Consider the following 18,803-nt stretch of genomic DNA (forward strand, 5'->3'; position numbering starts at 1 on the left):
ATTCTAAGAAAACAAGCAAATTGAGCCCAGGCTGCAGCTCGGCATCACGCCAAAGTGTCTAACACACCTGCCGGTCCATGGTGGCAGTGTCTTGTTTTGCCTTGGCTAGGCGTGAAAACAGAGCGTTCTTGTTCCTCTTACTACGCTCTTCCATTGCTCCCATCATTAACGCCCCCTGCTGGTACTGCACCTTCACACACTCATGTACTTTTCACGTCTAGGCGAGGCAAAATGTGACACTGAAACAGTATCCTCCAGTGGATCGACGGGTGTATTACACACATAGGCATAATGCTGGCCTATGTCTCAGTAGTCTTGTTATCGCAAGTCAGATAGGATTTTAGCTGAATCTCAGGATTGTTTAGGGTTGTGGCATCTGTTTATTTTGTGGACAACAGTAAATCGACAAACAATTGTTTGTTTTGTCCAACCTACAGTTTCTTAGAGATCCTTTTTTGCTAATAGACTAATCGATGAAGTGGCTATTAATGAATAAATCAACATTATTTTGCCGCTCAATTTTAATGGATAAGACACAGGATCAATGTATGATACATGCAATAGAGGAGATTTGGTGCTTGTTAAGATTTCCACAAGTATAAACACTGGTATCAGTTGGTATAAATATTCAGTTTCATACTGTGTCACTTAATTTTTGCCAGATGGCTGTGAAATCCCCAAATCCTGGGCAACTAAAGATAAATAGAAACTATAAAACAAACCAGTTTGAGTAATCATTTTTTAAAGAATTTATCACACACCAACCCCAGATGATTTCCCAGACAGAGGTATGAGGCAGACTGCTGTGCTGTTTTACAAGCTTCCCGTGATGTTTAAATCATTCTTTTCCAGCATATGAAGTTTTCAAAGATTTCTGTTTATGGACAATGTACATGATGGGAAAGGTGACTAAAGACGATTACGTGGCCAAGTGTGAAAAACGTCACGTCTGCTGGCAAAGCTAGAATGAACAGAAGACGGAATAGCACAATTATGTATCATCACCATAGTCTTTAGGTCAGGATATACAAATGCAATCCATATGCTTTACGGTATGTTCTCTTTTAGTTTGAACTGACTAATCAATCAAAATTTGAACTGCTGAGCAATGGAAAATCAAACTTAAATTCAATTTCTAATTCTTACTGTCAGACTGTTTGGTCCTTATTTAAAATAAATTGTTTCTGTTCCCTGTTTTATCATGTTCACAGAGAAGTGGGTTAGCGGTCACAGTAGTGACCACAGGTTAATTTCATTGACATGATGCAGGTCTGGCCGTGAAATGTGTGTGTTTGCTAAGGTTAGAGGTCACAATTCTCCCACAATTACAGATGGAGATACGATTTTCTTTACTCCATGCCATATTGACCATGTAAATGTTTCTCTACAATTTTGGAATCCCACATGCAAAATGTCCAGAGGCCCAAGGGTGCTCACACACAGACACACACACACACACACACACACACACACACACACACACACACACACACACACACACACACACACAGACACACAGTCTCATAGAGGGGTTAGGGGTTTTCATACAGTGGTTCACAAAATCCCAGAATCGACATTCACTGTTTAAAAAAAAAGACAAAAAACAACAAACATTCCACAGATGCTTCTGCAGTTGACTGGGTGATGCCTTTATATGGAAACTAGTAAACCTAGGGGTCAGCTGAACCTCTCCAAGTTAGATTGAAACTAAATAATCACAATTTGAGGGGCACAGATGGAGAAGAGAAGTTCCAGCATGGTGATGGATAGAGTGTCTCATAAACTGAACACATATTTTCAAAAATACACACTTGCACCTGAATCATAAAAATACACTGACAGTTTCTATTCTCTATTCGCTCTACTACCTGTCTCACCTATCACCACTTGAGTTTCACTCAAACTCAGCTATTCTCCCCCAGTAGCAACACGGCAGATGGACCAGTCTAACACACGACACTGCAATAGAACAGGAAGTGGACTGAGGACAGGAAACTCTCAAAACAATACAAAGTAAACTACTGTGTGTAAATATAGAGTTTGGGAGCGCAAAGTCTAGAGTCCAAGGATAAAGAAAATAGAACAGGACACAACGTATTCTCTATAGCAGGGATTTGGGAAAATAAAGAGTGCCGTTATTATGTTTACAGTGTTTTTATGTACTCTACAGCGTCTGTCCCTCTTCAATGTGAAAACTGTCACAGCTTAAATAAAGCACAGTTTAGAGCGGAAACCAAATAAAAGGACTACTGGATGAAGTTCATATTAGCACATGCCAGTTCCAAAGGTTAGTGTTAAGTGAAGAAGCACATCTTGATCTACTGCACCTTGAAGAAGTTTTTGATGGCTGGAATGTGGCTGGCACATTCTGTCTTTCGGTAGTCCTCCACATGTTGGCCGACCTGCAGACAAACACAGGATGTAGACACTTACATTCATATCATACCTCTCTCGGAGGAGACTAAAAAAAGAGGAGGAAGAGAGGCTGAGGAACAATGGGATTCACATTTCTGTAGTTGAGTCTAATCAGTGTTTCATAAAATAGATAATTTGGATAGATGACTCGCTGAAAACATTTAAGCTCAAATATTAAGTTATTATGAGGTATATTTACAGCATATCATCATAGAATGCAGCTTTATCTTGTGTATTTCTAAACATAGTATGTGAATAATACATGTGTATGGGTAGTTTTACTATGTGAATCGTGCATGAAACTGGGTGGTCTATGTCCGACAGAAGCTCCATCATAAACTGACATTTTTATCCAGTTTTAAGCCATAATTGAGTGCAGACAGCAACATTGTAAACCCCAGCATCTGTTTCTTGGACTCATTTATGACCAGGCATATGTGTATATACTATATCTGGCTTTCTATGATTATGCATGAGCTTTTATCTATGCTGTGGAAAAGGTGGGGGTTCAACCAATCGGGGCACTAGCAATCTGCCTGTTTAACTCCTTGTTAAAAAACAACAACTAAAAAAACATTTCGATAGTAGATGAGTCATTTAAGTGTTACACAACTGTCTGAAAATGATCAAATATGAACCCCAATGATCATTTGAGGGCTATTGCACATTCTGCATGCCCTGTGATTCATAAGCTTTTGTAATACAATTACGTAATAACACATTCTCACACACATTTTCCCACATGTCAGATGCCAAATAAGCCTGTGTCAAAACAGGACCATACAATGTGAATAAGCCAAGTGGCTTAAGATTTTCTCCAATGACTTTGCCTTATCTAAACAAATGCAAACCTTTGTGTGTGTGTACCTGCCATTATCATAAGTATGTGCAAAGCATGTATGTGTGTTTTGGTAATTTATGCTGGTATGTGTGTTTCTTTAACATAAGCTCATGCTTACATGAGCTAAGCCCCATGAGCCCGTCTGCCACTCACCCAGCTGATCATAGCAATCCGGGGGGCTCCTGTCTCCATACTTCCCACTTTGCACAGTCCATATTGAGGCTTGGAGATGTGAAACTTCCCTGCCAGCTCTGCCACACCACCCGCTGTTAGAAAAGAGACAGAGATGGGGAGGAAATTGAGGGGAATAACAGAAAATCGAGACAAAAATATGCTACAGTTTCTATCAGCAGAAAATTGTAAAAACATTACAATATTCTCTCAATACAAGAGGCATATGACAGTCCACCTTACCTCCTGAGTCAGCCAGTTTGAGCTTGTTGGTAATTCCATCATATGCGAATATTGCCCTGTGGACATACAGACACACAGAAAGGTCAGCTGCTGAGGGGTTATAAAGATACGTTAGACTTGTAATGTCTTTAGTGTTAGAAAAGAATAAAAGAAAACACAGGTTAATTACTTAAAACTAGACTAGACGATTACTTGTTTGATTTTTGTATGCCCAAGAGTAAAGGATCATCCAAAACTTTCATATCCAAGCATGTAGACAGCTGGGTACACCATGTGTTCAGTCTTTTATTGTGCACAAGGGACACACACAGACACGCACACATGCATAGCCAGATGTTTTACTGCACATACTTGTCTAAACCGTAAAAGGCTTCCCTACAGTGCGAAGCATCTCTACAATGCACCAACAAAAATGAATTCTCTTCAACTGTGACACATGCACTTGTTCACTTTTTTCTCCTGCCCTTGTTTCCCAAAGGCCTTTAAAGTACATGTGTAAAACAGAAAGGCACTCAGCAGCACAATGACCTTCATTCATAGTGTTTGCCTCTGAGACGGTTGGCTCCTGAATGTGAAATAAATGCAGCCAGTGCTGTTCACAACGACAGGGTTTTTGACATTTGCAGGTGAAAACCTGTCCTACCGCACCCTTCAGTCAGTGAAACTGCAGGTCACTGTGGCAACTCAACATGATGTGTTTCCATGAGACAACTGAGATACAACTCTACTGCTGAACAAACTAAGTGCAGACCGATTGTTTAGAGATGGATTTCAATACATATCAGTATATGTTAGCTTTGTTGGGCAAAGACAGAGACGTGTGACCGCATGATCAACCCAAAAGAAACAAACTAAAAGATAAATGGGATTCTTACTTTGCTACTTATTGGGCTATGCATCTTCATGGACGTTGTCTACTCGACTAGTTTAAAGTCCAAAATGATTCCCAAACGTGATTGGACATGACATGCTTATAACATAATTCTGATTCATGTGTGTCTTTGAAGCACAACTGGGGGTAAATGTGTGTCTGAGTATAGGTCACTTTACGAGGTTGCGTGCAGAGAGAAGAACTGTCCAAGCTTTAAAGGACTGTGCATGTGTCTCTGTGTGCACACATATGTGCACGTGGCTGTGTCTGCCTGTGTGTCTGTGTAAATTTCTCTCTGTAGGACTCCTGGGGGTGTGTCAATAACATCTGGAGCTGGGTAGCGAGAGCATAAGGCCATGAGCAGCTATTACAATGGGCCAAAGGTTAGTCTGTGTGTGTGTTAGTGGATGTGTGTCGGGAGGAGGGAGTGAGTGAGAGACAGTGAGAATGAGACCCAGAGACACAGAGAAAAAGAGAAAGTATTAGTTTAAAATATTTTAGATTACTTTTTTAAAAATCTACAGTAAAAACAGCAGTGGTTTGGCATAGAGGCTGCCAACAAGCCAGCTAACTCCGTTAGCATCTCTGAATCACTCTGTTAGTTTTTCCTGATACAACAAGTCTCTGTGTGTCCAAAGAGAACAAAGAGCGACAAAAGTCAGTCAGTATGTGTGTGTGAGTGAGTGTGCTGAGGAGACAATAACCATATTGTACGCCCTATTGAGCAAGCTGCATGTTGGCCTGGCATGTGTGAGGAGGCAGGCTGACACTGCTCTTTCATTTTCTTATTCACTGATAATGCTGACAAGTGTTTACTGTATATTGATCTTGTCATCAAGCAAAACCAAGTATTATTAAAAAAGATTTTGTTCATGGGAACCTTCTCTGGGACTCTCCAGCATAACATGAGCCTTGTGTCACCCAGATCATTCATATATCTGTTCAGGGATTAGTCTTGGAACAATAACTAATAGAAAAAACGCACTCCGCTCCCTCATTAGCTTTACCAGCATCCAGAGCTTAGACACCAATCCAGATTTACTGATCCTTGGTCCATAAGACATTCCTAAAGGTCACCATTCACAAGCAGTCAAGGTCAAAGGTCATTGTGACTCTGAAGGAGTCTTAATTGCATGTGCAAATTCTCCACCCACAGGGAACAGGCTTGCACACGAGGATACACTGTGCTGTAGGAGACTCTTTGTTCTGCCAGAGCTTTTGCTTAGATGGAGTTTGGAAAGATCCTATTTTCAAGCATTTTTCTCCTCAGGACTTTACTTAATCCCTGTCTTGGATACTAACAAGGCCAATGGGTTTACACATGCAATGATTTAAAAAAGCAACCAAAATCAGAAATGGTTAAAATCTATTAAATCCGTGTTAGAGGAGCATACATAGGGTCCAGACCTGACCCCTTTAATAAACCTGATTACGCTAAAGCATTTGGAAGATTCATCTCTCTCCTCTTGTCTGCCTTAAGGAAGAGCACATATCTCCAAAATGAACTGGCACAATAAAGTTTATTGAGGGGATCAAAATACCATCCTTTTTCTACTTTTTTTGAATCTCATTTTAAGGACTGTTCATTCCTGCAATGGTTTTATGAAAAAGATTATCCACATGGTTGAAATTTAAATGAAATCTGCTATTACAGTATTTCTTTGGTTCAGTGAATACGCCACAGGATGTAATACATTCTTGTTGCTGACATGAAATGAATGGATTATCTTTTGATGAGAAGGGCTGCAAAAGTTCACAGTTCTGGATGTTAGATGTTTTTTAAACTGTGCTTCTACTACACTGTTATTTAGTGTAATAGAGGCTAATGTCAAACCCTGTGGTAAACCACTGATTGATAATCTGTACATGCCAGCAGTTTGGTGTATTGAGTGTGGTGGGTCAGTTCCCCCTCTATACAAATTGTGCAGATGGTTAAGGTTCAAGCTCACATTACAAGTGTATTCCCTGCTGAAGTGTTTTCGAGCAAGACAGTGAATCCAAAGCAGTTTTTAAACTCTTCTATAGCTGACCTATGGTATGCCACAGCTAAGTAAGCTTACTGGATGCCAACTGGATGTCTTTTACTCTCTCTCTTTTTATCTGCACCACTGGATTAGCTTTGTAATGCAGTTGTAGTAGCAGCCATTAAACTGTTGTAGTAAAAAAAAAAACTTTCCTAACTAACAGAGAAGATAGACCCCCATTCCTTCACACAAGTAGGTTTCTTGAGAGCTACACTGACTGATGAGAAAAACAGACTCTCTTATGTCTTTACTCCAGCCCACCTCTAAACTCAGCCAGCTATGACCTCAGCTCTGAGAGAGGGAGGGACAGAGGGTGGAGAAGAGAAGAGAAGAGAAGAGAAGAGAAGAGAAGAGAAGAGAAGAGACATTTATATATGTAGAGAAAGAGGCCATCATTAAGGGGAGTGAGGGGCATGAAAAGGGGAGAGGGTGAGTCAAAGAGAAGGAAAAACAATGATGGCATGATCTGAAACAGCAACTTTTTCAAGTAATGAACAATGACAAATCTGTGCATCATTACCAAAGCCAGCCACTTAATGCAGCTATGAAACAAATAAACAGCCATTTATCTCAGAGTATACAAAGACAAAGGCATATGTAAAGTATATAATCACAGATATGCACACTCAAACACAAGCACATGCTTCTGTAATACCTCCAAACATGCAGCACTCTACCATTTCAAGATGAACATAACAGAAGCAGATGGTGAGCTGTGCTGGATAAGGCCTTGTTTTCACTTATCCAGGCGTTTCACTACACCAGCCTAAACTGTGAACCATCTCAGTGTGGTAATATGCGGGAAATACTTGTACAATGTACACACTTCTCTTGTATCGACATTTCTAAAGAGATTCTCTTCCCTTGTAATCTCTCTCGCAATTTTGTTTTGATGCTCTCAGGGACTGCATTTCGCTGTACTTGTGCATTGTTATAAAGTAAGAAAATATGAATGAGATATGTGAATATATTTTGGGCCCCAGAACCAATAACCATTTCTCATATTCCTTGTTCACTTAACCATCCCTACTCTCTCCATATATTCTGTTGATATCTCACCATCATTACTACTCTAAATTCATTATTCTGACCCCCGTCTCCTACAACACATATTTCTTTCCCTCCTACTTTAAATCCTGTAGCACAACATACCTCTTTCACAAACTGAAGCAATATCTCATTCTCATCTTTTCTCCCTCGACTCTCTACTTCCTACCCTCTGTGTCTCCCTGACAGGAAGATCATGTGGGCTCAGAGGTCATTTATTCATTCAATCTTTGCCAGTGGGGGAGATATGAGAGATTTGTGGTTATGCACGCTGTTGCGATATGATAAACTGCGCATGAAGAGAAAGATATGAGAAAATGGATGAGAGGCTGGGAGCTCCCAATAGATTTCACTGCCCAGATTAAGCTCTCCATCAGATCATTCATCTGCTTCTTTTTCTCTTGCTCTTCCTCTTCCACATATTACACACACATCCCCAGTGGTCCCACCAACTCTCATGAAACATTTGTCAAGACCTGTGATTTTAACATTGCTTCTTTTGAATACGTATTTCATGCTCTACCCTCTATCAGGGGTGTATTTTCATTACATCTACCTTTCCACAAGCTTCTTTCTGTTCATTTCATTTTACATCATGTGTTTTTACTCCCTTCCCCCCTCAGCCCCCCAACTTCTTGCTCTAGGCTCAAAGCTGACCTGGGCTTCCAGTGCTATTTTTAGCCTGTCTCCCTGTCTACCTCTCTGTCTGTGTCGGAGCGGGGAACTCAGAGACGTCCCCACAGCACACAGCACTCATTTCCTCTCGCCAAACATGGGCAAAAAAGTCCAGCCAGACTCCACTGCTGAATAAGTCAGCCCCCCCACCCCCTGTCCGGCATGTTACTCATATAGTGTCCATGCGGCGACCCCAGTGGTGCACGCATTCCTCTGTCCGTCTGGACAGCAGAGAGATGTGGAAGTTTATTGAGAAATGTGAGTAAGAGAGAGGAAGTGACAGAATGAGAGGCTGATGGAGCATTAAAAGGAGGAGAATAGGAAAAGGAGAGAATGGCACTACATTTGTCTGGCTTGGTGAGGTCTACAGAGTGGTACAGTGTGCTCTAAGTTCATGCATCACTGTTAACATCATGACTGAAATATGTGGCATGGTAAACCACAGGCACAAGATGTTGCTGTATGCACACTTTAAATAAAGAAAGGTTTTTAGGTTTTGCATTGTTTTGGTAATAAAAAAAAACCTACACAAGGTATGAAGACTATCCAACATCATCCACAATCCCCAGTATTTACAACATCAGAGACTCAGTCAGTGTTTTTCTCTTTGGCCCTTCATTAGGTGATGAAACGTAAATGTCAAAATGATGTAGACTGCTGCTGAGGGATGGTGTTTATGCGAACACTTCTCTGTGCTTATTAAATGTCCCACAACAGAGTTGACCCAGATCAACTCAAAGAAAGAGTGCCAGACAGAACAACAAAGTTAGAGCTAGGACGGAGCAAGGGAGAGAAAGGCGTTTCTATAAAAGCAGGTAAGAAAAGATGAAAGTTGCAAAGAAAACAGATAATGGGAAAGCACACAAATATTCTTGGTCGGTATACTCATAGCTTGCCTAGGATTCAGTCAGGTGCCCTGCAGAGAGTGGGCTGTAACCACTATAATCCCTACAGACCAAACAACCAGGCCCCTTAATAAGAGCTGCTGAGCAGGAGGGGATAGAAAAACAACACCAAAGACTCCCAGAGGACAACTTCAAATTATTTTAGTGAAGTAATATGCCACAAATGAATGCAGCTTGGTTATTAATTGGATAGAAAAATGTAATTTACATCTGAATGTATTGTTCATTGGAAAACAATGTGCCCTGATACAGTCACAAGACATAGAGCAGACAAAGCAAAGACTACGGGGATGTTTGTGGATCCCCACAATAATGTGGGCTGAAGTCACATATAATCATCAAAACTTCAACCAGTATGTGGTTTATGAAGTAAGGTGTAATATCCCTTTGCTGTCATTTCAACTGAAGACCATACTTAACATGCCCTCTCCCACTGAGATGGGATTCAAGTAATGTCCCATGAGAAGGGCAGTGTATAACAAAATCACTATTTGTGCAAGAAGCAGAAGCATATTTTTTATCATAAAACATGTCTGTCTAACTTCAGTCCACCATATCATGTCTGGTCTTTTCCACATGTATTATGGCATCAGAAGTAATGTTAGCTCGGGGAAAGGCCATATAAACTTCTGGCAGAGGTTCCACATTTGTGTTATGATGTGATGGTAATGCCTAGCACAGAAACCTTGATCCAATTACAAAACCATGCCAAGTCCCAATCAACAGCATTTGCACCGGCCAAACAGACTGTCAGGATATCCCACTGGACAGATACACACACTCACACACAAAGAGTTTGATTCAGTCAACGCTTCACTTTGAGTAAAGCCTAAAATTAGGTTTAATAAATGATAGCAGTGTTACTGTAGATGAGAGGCTTATATTATGTAATGATATAACATAAAAACGTAATCCAGTATGCAGGAATCTTACCACAATGGCAACAAACAGAAACTTTGTTGAAAAGCTTCACCACAACCAACACAGATCAACACAAAGGCATTACTCATGGTATTCTGTCTTGTCGAAGTTTAGATTTCTTTTTTTTTTATATATTTTAAAAAACTATTTTAATATAAAACAACCAATCGAGTAAACTTGCCAGGCTTCAGTGACTCCAGAGCAAACAAAGCAATGCAAAACTGCTTGCTTTGCATGTTTTAAATACTTTTGAAAACTTTGAAAGTCTGGCTGCAGGATGTTGAGACATTTTGGGGTGGAAATGTGACCCATGTTAGTCTAACGTCACAACCGTTTTGTTTTGTTTTGTATTAGTTTATTTTCTAAGGCCCTTCTCATCTTGTTTTAGCTATTCATGCAAAAACAAATTAAAAGGTTCAGTTTCTACATGCATTTTTTGAGTAAGTATTTGTTGAAATTCTCTTTACATCCCGACAGAAATCAATAAATCAAACGCTCAGAAAAAAGCTGATAACCGCAGCTGTCGCAGGCCTGCAATAGGCTCATCCAATCATTTCATGCAGCCAAAATGTCCAGTTCCACCTAAACCTAGAACAGTTTCCACTGCTAAATAAAGCAAGAAAAGACAGGAGTCTAAGACCAAAAAGAGGTGGATAAAGCAGGAGGTCAAACCACAGTCAACATCCCTGTGGCTTTTTAATAATTCCGAGGAACTAAGGGAGGTGAAGGGCCTGAAAAAATATGCTATAATTGCTTAATTCCTGTTGGACAGATAATATCTGGTTTGTCTGTTTTGTGGAAATGTGTAATCTTTAACTGTGTATTATCTATGTACGGGAAATTAGGTAGTTGGATAGCGATGACAACGTTGCTCTGTGCTCCTCTCCCCAGCGCTCTCTTGTGGAATCCCATAGCAGTAGTCAAGCACTGCATATATGCACATATGTTTGGGGAGAAGCTTTCGAGGGAGGCCTGAAGGCAAGGGGTGGGATTTTTTCTTTTTTTGTTGTTGGATACAGTTACACCCTTCCTTTAAAGTAACCTGTACTTTAAAGTACAGTACAATGAAAATATTTCTCCCACTTTTATTTTGCTGATGAAGGTGATGCTGGACAAATGCCCATACTGATAACAAACCATGTTTAACTCCCCTTTTACTGTAACGACAGCTGTGCAAGTCAATTTCAAGTATAAGTACTTGCTCAGATCCACCCAGTGAGTAACACTGACTGATATGTATAATATTTGACTGGGTGGAGGACACAACAGGCTCCCCTGGAGACTATTACAGACCACTGAAGCTATTTGGCCTGGAGAGAATGGTAAATAGTAGGAGAAATGACAGAGGTGATGGAGAAGAAAATTATAAGAAAGAACAGAAAATGTAGCTGAAAATTAGGAAAACTGTATTTAAAAAGAGTAAAGCAACAGAGTGCATACAATATCAGTCAGTGGGGAGTGAGGTAGTGAGGGGCAGAGAGAGAGGCTGGATGGAATGCTGACAGAAGGAGGGGAGGGAGGAAAATTTCAGTTCTCAGCTAAACGCGGAGCCAGAGAAGTTTAGAATATGACAAACTAAACAAATAAGTAATTAAATCACTGCCAAGGACCAGTGAGAGAAAACAGCCCTCTCTGTGCTAAGGCGGATGGAAAAGAGCGGGGGATGGACAAAGAGAGAAAGAGAGAGCAAAAGTGTGCTGCTGTATTGTGTGTGTCAATTGAAAATGTCCCGCAACAACAAACGTGTAACAAATACACATAAAACACATAATTAAAACTTAGATGACACACCTGAACAGTAGTGAACACTATGTTGTCAGGTGATGAACTGTGAGGCAGCGCGTGTAGTGGTGGATTGCGTGGACAACAGTTGGTCTAATGTTACAGCTATGAGTTAATCCATTGATAGCATTAGCCAGTCACTGTGTAAATAGAGCTGCACATGTGCTAATTACTTGACCACCGCAATGTAATATAATCCACACCACCAAGAAAGGCAAGTGTGTGTGTCAGTGTAGCTAGGTGTGTGTGTGTGTGTGTGTGTGTGTGTGTGTGTGTGTGTGTGTGTGTGTGTGTGTGTGTGTTTTTCAGCATATTTTGTCTCTAGCCAGAATGTGGGAGCAATATTTATTACCGTACCATGACAAGTCGCAATATTTTTTAAACCTTGGACAGGCTGGAGCTTGGAGCAGCTCAGTCTTACTGGTTTTAAAGAGATTCACAGAAACTGCATCTTTCTTTTTTAAAAATATAAGACATATATCAATTCAGCAAGAGGAAACAGTCTAGACCTCCCCTGTTGTTTGTTACATATGTAAGAATTGATAACAGATACGACAGGTATGTTTATGTATGTTGTTCTTACTCAACTCAGCCATTCACAGCAACAGTTAATATTCTTTTAAAATATACTTACTATGTAGACTGGTGTGCATATCTGCTGTATTTTTTATTTCATTATGTTCCACTGGCAGTAGAGATTGTATTCTATATTACTGCATAAGGAAAGTAGGGCCCTTTGAATAAAACAAGTATGTAGACATTCTTTTCACATGCTGTGCAGTGAAAGAGACTTTTTTTTTATTCAAACAGCAGCTAGTTAGGTAAAGCATTTTTAGTCTTGCCCAATGTTATTATTCTGAATACTTGTTAAGAAAAGACTGCATCACTGGGGGCTAAAAGCTAAGCAGTGAAATTGGTGTTAAGGTTTTAATAGACGATGGGTACATGAAGTTCAGTGTCATGAGGGTGTGTGCTTAAGATTGATAAGACACATGGAGAGGGCATACCAGAGGGAGGAATATATCCAGATTAGAGAAAAGTCACTCAAAGATAGGGTTCACACTGGGGAAAACGATGAAAAGCACTAGGGGGTGTAGATAGGTATAAATGGGTAGGCTAAGAGGGGCACATTTAACAATGGCACACAATGGGAAACAGCCAGAGTGTATAGGAGGTTTCCAAGGGGGCAGAAGAGTATGTGATTATTGGGGGCAAGTGTCTTTAAGAGAGTATTAGAGGGGAATTGTCGTGGGTCTCTATGGGGTAAATTGTTATGACTCTTACAGGGAGGAATAAGGTTTGTTAAGAGACCTAAAGAGGAGTGGACGGTAACATAATTAATTTTGCTGCACCTGACATGGGAAGAAATGAATAGAGTAGAGGGGAGAGGAAAGGAGAGGAGAGGAGTTGTGATAAATCCTCTAAAATCGTGATCCACTGGGATCACTCTGGCATTTCCTGTGCATACTGTCCCACACTGCTACACACACAGGAATGGCCTCCTCTGGTCTCTATATCACAGTTATTATGGGACCATTAAAAACATGATGGCATCTTATCTTCAACCATTTCCTTCAGTTAAACAAAGCCAACTCTCTCAAGTATCACATATCCACTTAGACCTCATTTGGCTGCCTCTCTTAATGCTTTGATCTCTCTCTCATTCCTCTTCAGCCCTCCACCTGTCCTCTCATCTTTCCCTTTTCTAAACTCTGTCACTCCCCCAACTTCAATCATTCACTGATTCTGCTTTTCAACAACCTCTTGTCAAGACCACCCCGCTGAACTTGTCTTCACTCACTGCAATTTTTTCTCTTTCCTCTCACGTGCTGTCCTTTCTCATCTTGTTATTCCTCTATATTTCTTACCCAGTGTTCTTGCACATTCATTTGCACTCCCTTCCCAGCCTCCACAGTCCCTCTCCACTCATCTCCCCCGCTTCATTCAGTCTCTCTCAACAAACAACCTAGCTTTCCCACCAGGGTCGTCAGGACAACGGAGCCCCTCCGACTCTCCTCACCCACCCACAACCCAATCCCACCACCAGCATGAGAACAAACAAGACAAGGAGAAAAGAAAGTGGAGTTCCCAGTGAAGGCCTTACATCCAGTCTGACTTTACTACAAGAAGCTAATAGTTAACCCTGAGACTGTCATGATTATAACCGTGGTGCTCCTTTGTAACCGTGGTGAAGATGGAGCAATTGCTTAAGCAACTCTACAAACACAGCTGACGATACCTCACAGTATCAGGAAAGCTATGGGAATGAGAGATGGGGCTCCTTAGAGAATTGGCCCCGGTGTCTGTCTGTGTATATGTGTGCATATGTATTTGCATGTGTCATTGTATGAAATATGTATGAAGGTGTCAGTGCCTGTGTCTGATGATCACATAGCTATGTAATTAAGAGCAAAATAGCAATAAATATGTTATCATCTGTCAAAAGATTTCTGGGTGTCAGACAGTGCTTGTGTTGTGCTTGGCATGCTCACAAAAAGACGAGCCACAGCAACACAGAACATGACGAGACGTTTCATTGCATCCTCGGTTACTCCTTTCACAACATTTATTCAGGCTCATGCTAATTCAGATGCCAGAATTAGTAGATGGACCTTAGAACATACTAATTTTCCTGAAGTAGTAGAGCATTTTCTACATGTCAAATATTTGATTTATTTCTGGAAATATGGCAATTCAACACACCTGTTATCTCTCCAACAAGGGTCTTTAACAGATTTATCCTCATTTGGCCTGACCATCTTCCCTATGAGTTAATTCTTTAGAAATTAAACAGCTGTGTGGGATCTACTCTGGAAGAGGTGGAAGTAACACAAGAGAACATTGTGCCTCGCTATCTCCTGCTTCAGCACTTTGCAATCCAAGCATGGCTACAACATTAAGATAGGTAGACCAATCTCATTTCTGCAATGCTAGTAAAGTCATGGTTTCACAGATTAGATCTTTGGCAAACTCTGCAGCTCAGACACACGTAAACATCAGCAGAATAATCTATTCCTGTGATATCATATTGTTGCTCAGATATCCCCTAAAAAGTACCCCAGCTGGGTTTAGGAAACACACACACACACACACACACACACACACACACACACACACACAGAATGTATTTGCCAGTGTTTGAAGAAACACTAAAATACAGATGTTTTCAGACAGTTATCTGACACACCCTTGGAAAAATCACACTCTGTCTGCTATACTCAAGGCCCATTTGTTAGATTAAACAAACAATTCACCCCAGTCCAACTTCTATTTTTCATAGCAGTTGCATGAAAAATTCATCTGGTTTCACAAAGATACAGCCAAAGTTTTCCAGCAGAGTGTCTCAGACTTCAACTTGGACTGCAAAAGGAAACAATAACGTATTTGTTGTGTTCACTGCTGTAGGCACAAAAAGGACACATTTCCAGTGGAAACAATTTGCAGAGGGCATCTGGATTAAACTGCTCGGAGGCACTTGAATGAACAAAAGGAGGATTTCACAGAAAGGTCAGGTGCAAGGACGACTGACAAAACACTTTAAGGAATATTCTTCATGATGATCTTTATATAAAGTTTGTATTACAATAAAAACAGGGATGCCACACCTGTTGAATACAATATATTTTCCAAGGCAGCATCTCTTTTTTGTTAATAATCTTTAAGTTGTTTTGTTTCCAATAGAAACTTGACACCGAGAAGAATAACAGCACTGCATGCCACCAAGTCATGAAACATTAATTACCAACCTTTTGCCTCCTCTATGGGGCAATTACAAGTCACACTTCAACACGGTGTCAATTTGTGGTCTTGCACCCAACAGTTTGCACGCTAAGGAACCCAAACATACAAGGACACACACACACACAATACACGCATACAGTATAACCTTCTGCAGTCATGTCTTATCATGCCTGAGACCTACTATTACACTGCAGCTTCATCTTAGACCCAGATGAATCTAAATAATGTTTAAGGTAGTCGTAAGCAGTTGTTTAGTGATTATTGTTAGAATTATTCTCTAAGTTCATCTAAACAGAGATATAACAGCCATTACAGCCATCATTGTCATCATCTTCTAACAAGCCACCCACAGACATGCTCACACAAGCAGCTACGTTAAGCTGAGGAAACTCTTTTGCAGAGTGCACAATCAACCCAGTGCTGTTGTCAGGTGCAAACATTGTATCTTTGAAATGTGAACTATGTTGGTGGCATGCAAAAGCTTTTTCTCTTTATGTAATCAGAATATGTCTGTGTCCTAATGGGTCACTTGTATGCTTATTTTTTAAAACCCCTCTGGTCAGGCCAAATTCCCATCCTGCTAACTCTAGCAACTGTGGAGTGACCTTAATATGTAATATTATGTAATATTATGGTCTAATCCTGAATCCTTTGTCATAGTGTGATAAACAATAGCATGCATGCTTCTTTAGAAATCAATGGAGATGTCACACAAATAGCTACTTCAAAGTATTATACAAGAAGCAGAGACAGAGACAGAGGCAGGGTGACAGAGAGAAAGGGAGAAAGAGAGAGGACTGGGCATTGGTCCAGTGTAACTGCCCTTTGACTTTTCCATTTACAGTATACCACTATTTTATATCAAACATGTCCTGTTATCATTCAGCCTGATAACAACAGTGTGCGAGACCTTTGAAGCCTTGTCCTGAACAGCCAGAGGAAACCAACCAGACTGCTTGTTTTCCTCCTGTGGGATTCCACAGTCAGGTCACCAGAAAGATTTATTTCAAAGTAGAAAGCTACACACAAGCTTATGTGTCAACAGCTAGCATTAAAATGCCATTCAGTCTCTTTTTGACAGTTGGGTTTTTGTGGATAATTAAGGAACTGAAAAAAAAGCAGAACTTGTGCAAGGAAGTTCAGGCAGGGAGTAAAGTCTTGATAACAGTGTGATGCTAATGAGTGTTTATCTTTACAAACAAGATAACTGACTTGCTGTACTTGCATATATAATCTCCCTCTGGAGTCAGGAAAGACTGTACGCCTACCTATACAAAGGCAGCAGAAGCGCTTAAGCATGTGCATCCACACACAATGACAGCCCTGCATCCTCCCATCCTCTCCCCACACCCACAGGTGTATTCCATGTAGTTCGTAACTTTAGACCCAGGAACTCTCCACGTCTTGGTTAATCATGCATGAGCCTGTGGAAATTCTGGCAAGTAGCAGCAACACAAACACCCCGGGCCTATGCTGAAATAAAGGCTCCTCCATTTATCATCAACAGGAGAGTCCCTTCTCAAAAGATCAGAGGCCCAGAGAGTTGCTTTTCACATGAAAATGGCTAAGATTGATTACTGAAGTATCCCAGAGACTGTCAAAGTCAAAGAAAAGATAAATGAATTCAGTAGATTAAATGACACATTTTATTACAACTGCATTTTGGACACCATTTATAGAGTGTTACTGAAATAAAGTAGAAGACCTTAAAAAAACAAAGTATTGTCAGGGGTGAATTAATGTATTATTTATTTAAAAAACTGAAACTGGAACTGCAGGTCCATGACCATAACCAAGATGACTTTGCAGCTACCCTTCTGCCAAAAAAGGTCAGAGGTATGTTCTTCTTAACTTCCTGGGAAATTCTTACATTTTCAAAACAATGAGGAACTGTCTTTACCTGGTTAAGTAAACTCTAGGCCAAAAATAACACCAGGATGCATTTACTTGTATGTAATAATATAATGTGTAATGTCACTTGCTAAGCAGCTTGTTTTCTTTATGGAAATAAGGCTCCAATACATGTTTTATTCATACATATAAAATATCTGATTTAACTAGACTTCCAACACAAGCTGAATGAAGACAAGATTGATTGGTCTCTGAATACGCCATTGAAACTAAATCACTCTGTTACTACAATGAAATCAGATATTTACTTTCTGCGTCACTGCCTGCTGACTGTAATAATCCCTGCGAGAGAACATAGTGAAACGCTTAACACGCGCAAACAGCATCAAAGTGTGGACAGCAAGAAAGAAGTCTATGATGAAGGTGTGTTCAAAGTCACCAGAGCCCACAGATGTCTAGATATAGCCCACACCCAATTCTGATGAATAGAGGTCCAACTGCTCCACAGCGTAATAGGAATTTCTATCTGATATGCTTTGCCAGGCTGAAAAAAATGCTGTCAACATTTTTATAAAGTGATTTTTTACCTTCTTTTACATGCTCGGCTAAGCTGGTATTGCTCTCTCTTTGATACTTGGCAGGGAGACACTTCTGGTAAGGCATGCTGCTTTGAAGAGTTGCTCCTATTTACGCTCTCCTATTAAAGTAGAAAATGCGTAGAACAAACCACTGACTGATATATTGATTATATTGAAGTGTAAAAAAAAAAAAAAATTAAAGATGGGAATTTTTTGAGTTTGTGCTGGAATGAAAAGCAATATCTACCTACCTGTTGATTTCCATCATTTATTTTGGTGTAAACTGGACATAAATAAGGATTTCCGCTGCTAAGAATTATAAGTATTTCCTGTTCAGAGGATTAGATAATGTCCTTGGGAACATGCATTTTCAGTGTTTCTCTTTCTTTCTGTCTCTCAAAGCACACACAAACACAAAACACATGCAGACAGTGCAGGTTTCCAGCCTACGAGTGGGACACTTTGTAGTCCTCGGTGGTTTGGGAGACTGAGGAGAGACCTCCAAGGCTGTGTGTTGAGCAGAGAGGTCTGAATGAAGGATGCATTGAAATTGCTCCTCTTTTCTTCAGAGTCTCACCCACAAAGGGTCTGTTTCCCATTCAGGACACAAGGTCATTAGATAATACACACAGGGACCTCAAGGCCACACAGTGGGGGCGGGATCGCTCGACAGAAACCGCCTCCTCCTACCCCTCTCAAACTTCTCAACACCCCGAATTACTTTAATAGTCTCCGCAG

At 40.5% G+C, this 18,803-nt stretch overlaps 1 protein-coding gene across 3 annotated transcripts in view; it reads right to left on the bottom strand.

Moving 5' to 3' along the window:
- The window catches only part of si:dkey-40c11.2 (drebrin-like protein A), a 32,547-nt gene that overhangs the window by 11,575 nt on the left and 2,169 nt on the right, over positions 1–18,803 (bottom strand). For all 3 annotated transcript variants that reach the window (XM_051423742.1, XM_051423743.1, XM_051423744.1), the window contains exons 2-4: positions 3,671–3,726; positions 3,410–3,522; positions 2,328–2,402 (exon numbers count right to left, since the gene is read on the bottom strand). In XM_051423742.1, coding sequence (XP_051279702.1) covers positions 2,328–2,402; positions 3,410–3,522; positions 3,671–3,726 — 244 coding nt within the window. The remainder of the gene's footprint in view (positions 1–2,327; positions 2,403–3,409; positions 3,523–3,670; positions 3,727–18,803) is intronic.

This window comes from Dicentrarchus labrax, unplaced genomic scaffold, assembly GCF_905237075.1.
Source record: "Dicentrarchus labrax unplaced genomic scaffold, dlabrax2021, whole genome shotgun sequence".
Taxonomy (NCBI): domain Eukaryota; kingdom Metazoa; phylum Chordata; class Actinopteri; family Moronidae; genus Dicentrarchus; species Dicentrarchus labrax.